Raw genomic sequence first — 14524 nt, forward strand, 5'->3', positions numbered from 1 at the left:
GAGCTCTCCTAGAATAATGAGGCAGGCTCTAGATAAAATATTCACACTCTAACTATGGACTCTGAGAGCCTTAGGTGTTGCTGGATTAAGCAACTGTAAGAATATAGTAAAACTGTATGTACACATTATTATATGATTTTTCAAATACTGGAACCATTTCCTACCAAGATGGCTGCCTCCAAATCATCCCATTTAAGCTGCTTTAGCTTTTTCTTTGAGAAAAAGAATTGGTAAAATCCGTTTGCATCACACTTGGCAGCTAAAATTTGAATGATTCTTCAGAATGAGATGCTTACCTCCTGGGGCTGATGGAACACACTCTGGAAGTCTCCAAAAGAGGAGGATGAGAACTCCCCAAAGATCTTCCTGAAGAGCTCCTCAGGGTCAACAGTGGGGCCTCCTTTCCAGTAGCTCTGCCCAGAGCTGCCGGCCCCAGGATCGAAGCCAGCAGAGCCATAGGTGTCATACTGCTTCCTCTTCACTTCATCACTCAGGACCTACCGTGAAAGGCACAGCAGTCAGGTGCTCCTGAGTCTCCCAAGGTCCAGGGACACACACACCAAGCACAGACAGTGGTATTGAATCAACATAAAATTTCCTAATCTTGACAGCTGTACTGAAGTTATGGAAAAGAATGTTCTTGTTCTTAGTGAATACACACAGAAGTACTTAGGGATAGAGAGACACCATGTCTGCGACTTATTCTCGAATGGTCGGGGGGACGCACACTTGCGCACGCACACGCACACACACACACACACACAAACACACACACAGAGCAGACATAGGATATCCTACATATCCTGAACCCCTTCAGCACGGCCGAAGTCCAGGAAGGAGGTCCGCTTTCACTTAACTCTGCAATGCTCAGTGGCTGTTTCATGTCCGCTTCATCCCCCTGATTACATTCTACATTCCTCTAGGGCAGTGGTGGTCTACTTTTATAACACCCACCATCCCCACCAGACAGTGATGCCCTAAGTTAGGGATGGGAGGGGTCATCAAATAGGCACAAAACTGTTTACTCTGACAAGGAGTTCCGAGACCCACCTACAAGTCCGAGTGGAGGGAGCTCTGTTAACACAGATTATTGGATCCTGTTCTTTGATGAGATTCCAAGTTAGATCTAATGTGAAAATTTTGGATCTGGGAATTTTTTTTTTCCTTCAACGAGGTGATCTTGTGGGGAACACAGCCTTCCCACTGGACCTTCTGACACAGCGATTGCCCTGGGCAGCGAGCTCTGATGCACACACACAGCGGAATGACAGTGACTGCACACACCGGTGGGCTGCATTACCTCATAGGCCTCTGCCAGCTGGGAGAACTTCTCCTTGGCTTTGGGATCATCCTTATTCGTGTCTGGGTGATATTTCTTGGCGAGCTAAGGGAGGAAATGGTAAATTACTATGGACACAAGATGATTACTAAAACTGAACCCCAGATACCAGTTACACCTCACCTCCTTTGTAGCAGTTGTCTGAGACTTTACAACCAATAGCAATTCTTAAAACAAGGTTTAAGACTTTAAAATAAACCATCTCTAACTAGACTTACTGTGATGATCATTTCAGTGTATGCAAATGTTGAGTCATTATGTTGTATACCTGAAACTAACATGTCAATTATACCTCAATAAAAACAAACTAAAAGCAAAGCACAGCCAGAATTAAGAACATACACATTGTGTTCAGCTTTCAAATTTGATCAAAAGTTTATTACAAAATGACAAACTGAATTTTGGGAAAGAGAAATAAATAAATAAATAAATAAAGCTATCTCTTCAAATCTGAGGTGTGTATACATTTTTCAACCACAACAAATCTCTAACAAAAAAAAAAAAAACTAATTCTTTAGAACTTGAGCACCTCTGTGAAAGATGCAAAAGAGTGTATCTGGTAGACTACCATCTATATAAAAAGAGAGAAAAATAACTGGATAGATAAATAGCTGTATCTGTTGTATAAATTAGTTAGAACATACACTAAGCTGAAAACACTGACTGCTCCAGGAGGGATGTGGATGAATGGGAAGGAGGGAAGACTTCTCACTGTACACTCCTTTGTACTTTTTGATTTCTGAACCAGGGGAATATATTATCTACTAAAAACACACATTTAAATATTAAAAAACAAAACAAGATCTCCCTTGGCTGTCCAGAGCACAGAGGCGAGCTGAGCAGCTCTAAATGAAGGTTTCTTCTTGGCCATGCTTAGCAGTGCTGTGTGACACCTTTGTAGGTGTTCACTATGTTTGCTACAGCTACTGATGCCTTCCAAGTCTGGGTCACCCTGATGGAGGGTGAGGAGGGCACAGAATCCTAAAGCTGAAAGCGACTCAGGAGACGTCTGGCTCCACCACTGCCGGCAACTGGCTGCTCACTTTGCTGCTGGACATGCTGGTCCTCACACCAGCACGTGGAAGGACGTCGGAGGCTGAGTGCTCAGCCAGAAGGGGGCCCTCAAGGTAGGGCAGTAGATCACGGTGGGCCACAAGGCTAGTTCCAGGCCAGGGCAAGACATACTCATGAGATCAGCACAAGGAAAAGAGAGGCCTTTTGCAGTCAGAAAGACCTGTGTTTTAGTCTTATATATGCCACTTATTGACTGTGTGGCCTCAGCTGCATGTCATAACCTCGCCAAGTCTTTTGCCATGAGGATTAAATGATGTAACACATGAAAAGCTTTTATCACTGTCTGACCCCAGTTATTGCTCCATAAAGCCTACTTTCTAAATTTCCGGTTTTAAATTACACAGCTAGGGCTTCCCTGGTGGCGCAGTGGTTGACAGTCTGCCAATGCAGAGGACACGGGTTCATGCCCCGGTCTGGGAAGACCCCACATGCTGCGGAGCGGCTGGGCCCGTGAGCCATGGCCGCTGAGCCTGCACGTCCGGAGCCTGTGCTCTGCAGCGGGAGAGGCCACAATGGTGAGAGGCCCGTGTACCGCAAAAAAAAAAAAAAAAAAAAAAAAGAATGTAAATTACACAGCTTTACCTGATCTATTTACTTCCACACCTAAAAACTTGGATGGTTCCCTACTCTCTCTTAAATTAAATCTCTAGTACTTGCTAAGGGCCTCACATGCCCCCTTAAGTTGGCCCCAGGCTCCGTCTCTCCAATCTTCTCCCACCCTTGTATCAGGTACCTTACCTTCCAGCTCAAGAGACACACTATTCACTATCCCAAGACAGGATCTCTGCTTCCTATCCCCAAGTCTTTCCTCATTCCCTAACAACCCAGTAAATAAAAAGATATCTCAATTTAAAAATGGGCAAAGGATCTAATACACATACAGCAAATGGCCAAAAATCACATGAAAAGGTGCTTAACATCATTAGCCACCACGGAAAAGCAAATCAAAACCACAGTGAGATACCACTTCACACTCACTAGGGTGGCTTGAATCAAAAAGACAGATAACAAGTGTTTGCGAGGATGTGGAGAAATTTGAACCTTCACACACCACTGGTGAAAATCTAAAACAGTGCAGCCTGCTTGAAATAGTCTGGCACTAGAAATAAACCCACACACCTATGGTCAATTAATCTATGACAAAGGGGGCAAGAATATACAATGGAGAAAAGACAGACTCTTCAATAAGTTGTGCTGGGAAAACTGGGCAGCTACGTGTAAAAGAATGAAATTAGAACATTCTTTAACACCATACACAAAAATAAACTCAAAATGGATCAAAGTCCTAAATGTAAGACCGGACACTATAAAACTCCTAGAGGAAAACATAGGCAGAACACTTTTTGACATAAATCGCAGCAATATCATTTTGGAACCATCTCCTAGAGTAATGGAAATAAAAACAAAAATGGGGCTTCCCTGGTGGCGCGGTGGTTGAGAGTCTGCTTGCCTATGCAGGGGACACGGGCTCGTGCCCCGGTCCGGGAAGATCCCACATGCGGCAGAGCGGCTGGGCCCGTGAGCCATGGCCGCTGAGCCTGCGCGTCCGGAGCCTGTGCTCCACAACGGGAGAGGCCACAACAGTGAGAGGCCCGCGTACCGCAAAAAAAAAGAAAAAAAAATCTACAAATGGGAAATAATTAAACTTAAAAGCTTTTGAACAGCAAAGGAAACTAAACAAAATGAAAAGACAACCTACAGAATGGGAGAAAATATTTGCAAACGATGCAACCGACAAGGGATTAATTTCCAAAACATATAAACAGCTCATACAGCTCAATATCAAAAAAACAAACAGCCCAATCAAAAAATGGGCAGAAGATCCAAATAAACATTTCTCCAAAGAAGTCATACAGATGGCCAACAGGCACATGAAAAAATGCTCAACGTTGCTAATTATTAGAGAAATGAAAATCAAAACTACAATAAGGTATCATCTCACACTGGTCAGAATAGCCATCATCAAAAAGTCTACAAAAAATAAATGCTAGAGAAGGTGTGGAGAAAAAGGAACCCTCCTACACAGCTGGTGGGAATGTAAATTGGTACAACCACTATGGACAACAGTATGGAGGTTTCTTAAAAAACTAAAAACAGAGTTACCATATGATCCAGGGATCCCACTCCTGGGCATATATCCAGAGAAAACTATAATTCAAAAAGATACATAAACCCCAACGTCTACTGCAGCACTATTTACAATAGCCAGGACATGGAAGCAACCTAAATGTCCACTGACAGATGAATGGATAAAGAAGATATGGCTTATATATATATATAATGGAATATTAGTCATAAAAAGAGAATGAAATAATGCCATTTGCAGCAACATGGATAGACTTAGAGATTATCATACTAGGCGAAGTAAGTCAGACAGAGAAAGATAAATAACACATGATATCACCTATATGTGGAATCTAAAAAAAAAGATACAAATGAACTTATCTACAAAACAGAAGTAGACTCACAGACATAGAAAACAAACTTATGGTTACCAAAGGGGAAAGGGGAGAGGGAGGGATAAATTAGGAGTTTGGGATTAACATATACACACTACTATATATAAAATAGATAACTAATAAGGACCTACTGTATAGCACAGGGAACTATACTCAATATTTTGTAATAACCTGTAAGGGAAAAGATCTGAAAAAGAATAGATATATATATTTATGTATAACTGAATCACTTTGCTGTACACCTGAAACTAACAACAGTGTAAATCAACTATATTTCAATAAAAGAAAAAAAAGAAATAGCCTGGCTGTTCCTCAAAATGTTAAACATGGCAATCGGAATTGCTATGAATTGACCCAGCAAGTCTGCTCCTAGGTATATGTATATACCCCAGAGAAATGAAAGTATAAGTCTACACAAAACTTACAGAGGAATGTTCATAGCAGCACTACTCATGATAACAAAAAGCTGGAAACAATCCAAATATCCATCAAATGATGAATAGATAAATAAAACACAGTATATCCATGCAATGGAATATTATTTGACCACTAAAAGGAATGAAGTACTGCTGCATGTTACAACATGGATGAACCTGGAAAACATTATTCTAAAGTAAAAGAAACCATGGGACTTCCATGGCAGTCCAGTGGTTAAGACTCCGCGCTTCCACTGCAGGGGGTACAGGTTAGATCCCTGATCAGGGAACTAAGATCCCACATGCCACATGGCGTGGCCAGAAAAATAAAAAATAAAGAAAAACAAACCAGTCACAAAAGTCCACATATCACATGATTTCATTTCTATGAAGTGTCCAGAATAGGTAAATCTATAGAGACAGAAAGTAGGTTAGCAATTTCAAGGGCAGAGGAGAATGGGGAATAAGGGCTTATGGTGTGGGGTTTCTTTTTGAGATATGAAAATGTTTTAAAATTGATTGTAGTGATGGTTATACAATTCTGTGAATATACTAAAAACCAGTGAACTGCACCCTTAAAAAAAAAAAAAAGTAAGAGAAGAAAGTAGCTATCCAAGCTATAAGGTCTGGTCTTGATCAGTATTTGGCTTTAAAAAAAGTTTTTTTTCTTTTTGGCCGCGCCGCTCAGCTTGCGGGATCTCAGTTCCCCAACCAGGGACCGAACCCAGGCCACGGCAGTGAAAGTGCCGAATCCTAACCACCAGACCACCAGGGAACTCCCAGTAATTTTTAAAATTTAAATTGTATTTAATTTATTAATTTTATTAAATTTTAATCTTCTTGAAGAGATGGGAACATATGTATATGTATAACTGATTCACTTTGTTATAAAGCAGAAACTAACACACCACTGTAAAGCAATTATACTCCATTAAAGATGTTAAAAAATTTTTTTAATCTTCTTTATTCTGATATGGCTTTCCTATGTTTATGGTGTTAAAGTGCTCTTTCTTTCATCAAATGACATTAATAGATTGTACTTGATTATTTTTAACACCTATATTAGGCAAAATACAAAAGCTAGCATTCCTACATCGGCGCCCTTGGTCTTTAATTTTTTTTTTTATTTTGATTGTGTTCATCAGAGCAAAAGCCTGGAAACCACAGGTCTAGATAACTCACATGCCACTTTACCAATCAGCCCAATACATTCCGGGATATGGATGATGGGTTAAAAAAATGAAATAATTCTAAACCCATAAACTTTTATCTAAATGCAAAGAATGAGTACCTAAAACTTAGAGCAGCATACCTACTGACTCAGAAGATACAGAAGAGATTTAAGTACAAAAACAGCCCTGGAAAAAGATTTTTTTTTTTTTTTTTGCGGTACGCAGGCCCCTCCCCGCCGCGGCCTCTCCCATTGCAGAGCACAGGCTCCGGACGTGCAGGTTCAGTGGCCATGGCTCACGGGCCCAGCCACTCCACGGCATGCGGGATCCCCCCAGACCGGGACACGAACCCGCGTCCCCCGCATCGGCAGGCGGACCCCCAACCACTGCGCCACCAGGGAAGCCCAAGATTTTTTTTTTTTTTTTTTAATCTCTGGTTCTGACTCTCCTTTTTTCTACAGCATTAACCAGTGTGGCCTCACGCACTTGAGGAACATGGTTCAGCAGAGCCCATCTTTACCATCTCATTCCACACTCTCGGCTGCACACAACCGACAGGTACGGGCACACACACTGCACCCGTCAGGGTCACACTACATCCACAGCATCCCTTCTGCAGTCTCGTCTGTAAAATCTTCCATACAGACCTGGTAATAAGCTTTCTTGATCTCCTTCTGGCTGGCACTTCGGGGCACTCCTAATATCTGGTAATAATCCTCTTTGGCCAAAGGGGCGCTCGAGTGGAAGGAGGCAGTACAAAGAAAAGGGTAACTTTTTACTCCTAAAAAAGAAAAAAGGAAAGAAAATCACTCTGGGAATGTACTCAACAAAAGGAAATTGTGAGCAAACAACCAGCCAGGCTATACCTGTGAAGGAGCAAAGAGGTCACAGCTTTAGGGCCTCTTCTCCTCCAAGCCCACTGGGGACCAAACTCACTGCACTTCAAAAACAGCTAAAGCCACTGTAAACGGAGTCTACAAAAAAAAAAGTGCTGGGTGGGGCTGATTCTGCTGGATTACACTAGGGCTGTAGCCTCATTATACCTCTAAAGGAACCACCCCCAGATGGGGGCTGCACCTGAGGATGACTGAAAAGGAACAAAGCTCTCCTGTTACACGGCTGGCCGAGCACCCACCATATGCCAAGTGTTCACATAGGCCTTGTCTCACTTAAAGCTTAACGACTCCCAGGTTCTTTCCCTCCACCATGCAACCTTGGATATCTGCTTATGGGGTGGTTTTCAGAGTGTGGTCCCTGGACCAGCAGCATCATCAGCTTGCTGGAAATGTAAATTCTCAGGCCCCACCCAAACCTGAATCCAAAACTCTGGAGGTGGGGTCCAGCAAGCTGTGTCTAACAAGCCCTCCAGCTGATGATTCTGCGGCACACTCAATTTGAGAACCACTGTGCTAAATAAATGGTTCTTGGTCTTTAGAGTCACAGATCTCTTTGAAAGCATCGACCCCTCCCCTAAAAACAATACATATATATAGACACACAAGGTTAAACGGCCCTGTGCCAGAACCTCTGTTTACCCCAGAGCAGACAACCCAAAAGGGATCAAAGCACATGGTAGCCCCACCTCCATGCCCTGCCCTCCTTTCAGGCCTCCTGCATCAGAAGCTGGGAGGAAAGGCTGACAGACACATCTACTCAACTGCCCTCTGTATGGAGCAGCGAGCCAACTGGACTGTCACCAAGTGAAGGGGGAAGAGCTGCTCTACAACCTGCCTCCTAACCCCCAACCTATCCTGTGACAACTGAAGATGGGGAGCGCAGGGATGGGAGCAGAAGGCGCCAAGTTATTGCAAAAGAGAGGGCAGGGCCACAAAAGAGAATGAGGATCATGAGGCAGCTCCAGGTTTTTAAGTCAAAGGTTCCCCTGCCAAGGAGAAGCTTCTAGATTCACCACTCATTCATTCAGCAAACTTGCCTGCCAGGCACTGGGCTCCTCGCAGGAGACACAGCACCAGCACGATCTTAATACTACTAGGCAATGAGGATACAAGTCTAAGCCAATGCCCTCGAGGAGCTTACCGCCCAGCAGGGGTGTGTGGGAGGCAGTGTGTGAAGTGATATGAGCACACAGGGAGACAGAGTAAGAATACACAAAAGGGTCACCTAGCCAGAGTCTCTCTGCCTCCACACTGTTGACAACGGGATCAGGTTCCTCGTGGGGGGGGGGGGGGCTGTTATGGGCTGAATTGGGTCCTCCCTCCCAAATTCACATGTTGAAGTCCTAACCCCCAGCACTGCAGAACATGACTGTATTTGGAGATGGGGGTCTTTAAAGACAACCCTACCAAAACATTGATCTTGGAATTTTATAGCTTCCCGAACTGTGAAAAAATAATTTTCTGTTTTTTTAAGCCACTTAGTCTGTGGTACTTAGTTATGGCAGCCCTATGTTATCTATTTATAGCCTAACATACCTATGTATTTATTGTAGGATGTGTTAGCAGCATCCCTGGCCAACTAGTTATCAGTAGCAACCCCCAACCCCAAACTGGTAACTAAAACTGCAGATGTTGCCAGATGTCTCCTGGAGGGTAAAATCATCCCCAGGTGAGAACCAGTAAACCCAATCTCAGAAATTCAGAGGTCTTCTAAGGCACTTGCTGTTAAGCTGCAGAAATTAGCTCAGCTAAGGAGGGCTGGAATCCATCCAGATTTATGCCTGTAGTCCTGGCACTGTTTGCAATAGCATCCCCTTTTGCTTTCAAAAGTGCTCCATTCAGCAACTACATCATATGATCACCTTTGGTTTGGAGAGAGAAAGTGCTTGTGTAACTGCAGGTACTATGATATAACTAGAGATTCGAGTGTGTGTGTGTGTGTGTGTGTGTGTGTGTGTGTGTGTGTGTGTTTGGTGGTGGTGGTGGTGGTGGTGGTGGTGGTGGTGGTGGTAGAGGGGTGGTTACAGATGTTGATGAGGATGATAATTAATAGGGCCTAGGAATAAACAGAAGGGCCTTTGAGTATGCTAAGGAGTCTGGATTTTATCCTGAGGGCAATAGGGAGCCACTGCAAGCATTAAACAGAGAACTGATCAGATTTGCATGAGAAAGAGCTCTCAAACAATAACAAGGATTGGGAGACAACTTAAAATTCATGTATGCACAAAAGACAACCCAGGGTGTGGAGCATATCCAGGAAGGGGTCAAGAAAAAGGAAAATCAGGAGAATAAGTAGGAATGGTCAGAACGAATGATAAAATCAGAAGCAGAAAGTAAATCCGTATTTTCAGTATCCTCCATACTTGTTTTCTGTTGCTGCACCCTAGATTTCCTGGAATATGAAAAGTAGGCAGTGTGGGAGAGGCAGAGACCACTGTCGTCTTTACCTGGTCAGATCTGAGAAAAACAGCAGAGCTAGTTTCTCAGTGCTCCCATACTCAACCCCCGCTTCACTCCAGGACTGAGGGGTTACCTTGACTTATCTGGCCTGTTTCCCCCACCCCTTCCAATCCAGAAGGCAGAGGGTGGTAGTGGCAAAGGTTCTGGAAGCTGCAGCTTCTACATCATGAGAAGAGAACTCAGGCTTGGGTTAGAATGGGAGACAGTAATGTGCACAACTGCATATAAAGACAAGTACATTTAACTAGCACAAGTTTGATGACTTGACATTATCCCAAAGGCATCAATGATTAGCAATGATTAGAAAGAGCTCACTTAATAGACATATTTTCCCCCGAGATATGACCAATAAATGTCTTGCCCATTTTAGAACAACCCAGAACAGGATTAGCTTCCAAGTCATTCCAAGAATGGCCAACCTTCCACTCTGGGAGAAGGTGTGAAATAACTACCTTCCATTCTGGGAGAAAAAGTCAGATTTAAAGTGTTGTTTTTAGGGACCTCCCTGGTGGCACAGTGGTTAAGAATCTGCCTGCCAATGCAGGAGACATGGGTTCAATCCCTGGTCCAGAAAGATCCCACATGCCGCAGAGCAACTAAGCCCGTGCACCACACCTACTGAGCCTGCACTCTAGAGCCCACAAGCCACAACTACTGAGCCCTCATGACACAACTACTGAAGCCCATGAGCCTAGAGCCCGTGCTCCACAACAAGAGAAGCCACTGCAATGAGAAGCCTGCACACCATAACGAAGAGTAATCGCCGCTCGCTGCAACTAGAGAAAGCCTGCGCACAGCAACGAAGACCCAATGCAGCCAAATATAAATAAATAAATAAATTTTTTAAATAAATTGTTTTTACATCATCTAACTGTACTGCTGGATTTGAGATGAGATCACACACCAACGTTTGGGAGCTGAGATGATGACCTTAGATGTGGTAACAGTGCACCTTGAAGGATGCCACCTCTCACAGGTGTTCAACACCTGTTACAAAACATGCCCATTGTGGGCACTGGGCTCACTTGGGGAAAAGGACAGCTGACTGCAGTTCCTTAGTAATCACGCCATGCCAGGCTCAGTACTTAGTGCTTGTCTGTCTCTCACACATACACATACACAATTATCAAAAAATGTTCCCAAACCTGGACAAATGTGATATGAACTAATTTAGCTTAATAGGTATCTAAGGAATTAGTAATTGAGCACAAAGATGTAGTCAAATTCTATTCACAACAACCTTGACATTAGAAAACGTTGGCAAAACCTAAAAACGACCACTTTTGCTCATACTGAGAAATACAGCATGACATCAATCCAAATAATCCTGAGGAAACCTGGGCAGACTACTGCTCCATCCATCCATGAGGAAATATAGGTGGCACGAACAGAATTTAAAAATGTGACCATTCTGGGGCTTCCCTGGTGGCGCAGTGGTTGAGAGTTCGCCTGCCGACGCAGGGGACTTGGGTTCGTGCCCCGGTCGAGGAAGATCCCACATGCCACGGAGCAGCTGGGCCCGTGAGCCATGGCCGCTGAGCCTGCGCGTCCGGAGCCTGTGCTCCGCAACGGGAGAGGCCACAACAGTGAGAAGCCCGCCTATCGCAAAAAAAAAAAAAGGGACCATTCTGACCAAAACCACATCCAATCTCTTTGTTCTCTGCTGTATCCCCTGTACCTAGAACAGTACCTAGCATACGACAAGTCCTCAATAAATACCTGTAAATAAAAAAATTTTCAATTAAGGAATAAGAGGCACAAAAGGATTAAATAATCCACCCAGGTCGCACACACATTACTGGAGTAGTGTTCACTGTACAAGGTAATAACAATTACTGATACTTTAATTACTGGCTTTTATGTAAGTATTAAAAATTGGATCTCAATAGGAAATTACCTTGTGTAAATTACCTTGCCAGGATCCTCTAATTAATCATCTTTGTAAGTTTATAGTTTAAATATCATTTGCACAAATTCTAGGGAACACAAACATCTAGCCCAATCCAGGCACATCGTTGGTTGTTCACTGTTTCCTCCTTCCTTCCTTATCTCACTATAAGGGAAATCACCCAACACACAGCATAAGAAACCATCATAGCTAAACACTTAAAAGGATTAATATATACTAATTCAACATCACCTCCAGCAATTAAGAAAGCAGCAGGTTTTGAATCAAGGCTCAACTACTTTCTAGCTTTGCGACATTCTTCAAGTTAACATCTAAGCCTCAATTTTTTAATCTATAAAATAGAATTAATAGCAGTGTTTATTACATGGAAATGATCCATGCCTGGTGCATAGTAAGTGCTCAATACATATTAGTTTGCATCAATGACCAAGATAAGAACTTCTTTATTTTTGAATTTTACTTTTTATACATCAGGCTCTTACTAGTTATCTACTTTATACATATTAGTGTATATATGTCAATCAAAAGGGACTTCTAAAAAACAGTATGTCCTTCAATTTACACCATGTGGTGGAGAGCGTAAGCTATGGAAGAACAGCTCTGGATTTGGGACAACTCTCCTTATCTAACTTTATGACCTTGGGCGGGTCAACTCCTCTGCTAGAACCTCAGTTCCCCACTCTTTAAGATGGGGATGATGGGGCTTCCCTGGTGGCGCAGTGGTTGAGAGTCCGCCTGCCGATGCAGGGGACGCGGGTTCGTGCCCCGGTCCGGGAAGATCCCACATGCCGCGGAGCGGCTGGGCCCGTGAGCCATGGCCGCTGAGCCTGCGCGTCCGGAGCCTGTGCTCCGCAACGGGAGAGGCCACAACAGTGAGAGGCCCGCCTACCGCAAAACAAAAACAAAAACAAAATAAAATGCGGATGATGAGCCCCACCTTGCAGGGTTGTTGTTACCATCAAGTAAGAAGAAGCACAAAGTGCCCAGCTAATCCATGAGCAGGTACTCACCGAATGGCAGTTACCTCTTCCCTTCCATTACAGGCTAGAAGGTAGAGGGAAGGGAAAGGAATTGGGCAGGAGAGCAGCGGCAGGCCGGAAAGAGGCCTCCAGAAATGTTTACAGAGAGGTGAAGGTTCACGGCTGCGGGGCGTTTCATCCCCGCCGCCGGAGGCTCCACGCAGGTCTCCCTCGTTTACCACCTCTGAGTAGCCATTTGGGTCTCTCTGCCTACTGCTGGCCCATCTCCCCCAAGCGATTCTGCATGTAGATCAGAAGACACGCTCCACCCTGCTACCACCGTAGTCGGAGCAAAGCGAGTCACTCCTTTCCAGGCCCTGGAGCCCCTCACTCAGGCGCTGGAGCCTGCACTCACCTGTGAGGCTGACACCCGGTCTCAATGTCAGCAGCGCCCCGGGACCACGAGCTCCCAGGGAAGGCGCAAAGGCTGGGACGCTCAGACTGCGGCCCAGCGACGCCCCCACCACGCCCCCCATGGGCGGCCGAGCCCCCCTCCCCGCTGCAGCCGGCAGCCGCGGAGTCCCCACGGCCACCAGCAACCAGCGTGTAGAGCACCGCGCCGCCATCTTGGCCCGGGGACACTGCGCCTGCGCCACCCGGCTCAAGGCGGCCTCACGCGGACTACGCACGCGCGCAGAGCCGGCACTTCTAGGGGCGGGGCCCGCTGCATTCACTCGCGGGGGGAGTGAGGGAGACACACGCACGCACCCGGGCGCACGCGCGCGTTGCGCGTGCGCGTCCGCACCCAATGCGCTTTCTTCGTAGCAGACGCCGAAATGATGTTTGCTCTAAGAACTGCTAATAGGTAACTTGCCTTGAAGAGCCTAGTCATTCTGTGTTGGATGATCAATACTGTACCTTATCTGTATAAGGGCGTGGTTGAGTGCAGCCGAATGTAACTGGTCTGAGGGGCCCGGCAAGGGGCGGGACTACAAACCCCGGCGTGCAATGCGGCCGTCAGTAGCGCAGATCTCAGCATGCAGCGCGCGGCTTCCTTCCTCCTGACCCTGAGTCTTAGGTCTCCTTGCTTGAGGCTTACTCATCCGGCGTCGGCGCAAGCGGCTGCGGTCTCTGCCCTACTCCTAGATCCAGGCCTCAAGCTCACTCTCCCTCTGGATGATTCCCCACGAAAAGAACTTTGATCGCTCAGCTGTCTCCTAAGCGCATTTGTCTTTTCCAAACCTGTAGTGAACTTGGCGGTCGCTGAATGTGAGCCGAGCTACCCGAAAACGAATTTAATAAACGTTTTGGTCACCTATTAGGTGTCCCGCGCGTTCTAGAATGTCGAGGATGCAATGATGAATGACATACCATCCCTACTTTGGAGGAGCTCACGATGAGTCGAGAGACAGGCTCCTTGGCAACTAAGATAATGTGATCAGTGCTATTGTAGGTATAAACAGTGTTACAGGCACACAGGTGACGAGTTTCTCAAATAGGTCGGGAGCATTGGGATGTCAGGGAAGGCATCTGAGAGGTAACATTCGAGTTGGACTTTGGTGAAAAGTGTGTCAGGTAGCGGTGGAGGGGAAGAGTATTCTAAGCAGCAAGAACTTCAAAAGCAGATGTGAAAGTGCTTGCCCTGTACGCTCTAAACTTGGGGGTGAATGACTGGAGATGAGGCTGGAAAGATAAACCTGGCCTGGTAAGTCCTGTAGAGGGGTTTCTGCTTTCACACTCCCACCGCCACCACCCCTAACAATAGAAAGGTAACCTGAGGGCTCATGGATGAATTTAAGATGGTCTGTGCTCCTTGCCCCTTCCCCCATTATACATGAAA

At 45.2% G+C, this 14524-nt stretch overlaps 1 protein-coding gene across 2 annotated transcripts in view; it reads right to left on the reverse strand.

Moving 5' to 3' along the window:
• DNAJA3 (DnaJ heat shock protein family (Hsp40) member A3) overlaps nucleotides 1-13325 on the reverse strand; it is a 31041-nt gene extending 17716 nt beyond the window's left edge. For both annotated transcript variants that reach the window (XM_033840222.1, XM_033840220.2), the window contains exons 1-4: nucleotides 13100-13325; nucleotides 7108-7241; nucleotides 1301-1384; nucleotides 297-497 (exon numbers count right to left, since the gene is read on the reverse strand). In XM_033840222.1, the coding sequence (XP_033696113.1) occupies nucleotides 297-497; nucleotides 1301-1384; nucleotides 7108-7241; nucleotides 13100-13310 (630 nt within the window). In that variant the 5' untranslated portion in view covers nucleotides 13311-13325. The remainder of the gene's footprint in view (nucleotides 1-296; nucleotides 498-1300; nucleotides 1385-7107; nucleotides 7242-13099) is intronic.
• Nucleotides 13326-14524: the final 1199 nt, after the last annotated feature.

The sequence above is a fragment of the Tursiops truncatus genome, chromosome 15 (genome assembly GCF_011762595.2).
Source record: "Tursiops truncatus isolate mTurTru1 chromosome 15, mTurTru1.mat.Y, whole genome shotgun sequence".
NCBI lineage: Eukaryota > Metazoa > Chordata > Mammalia > Artiodactyla > Delphinidae > Tursiops > Tursiops truncatus.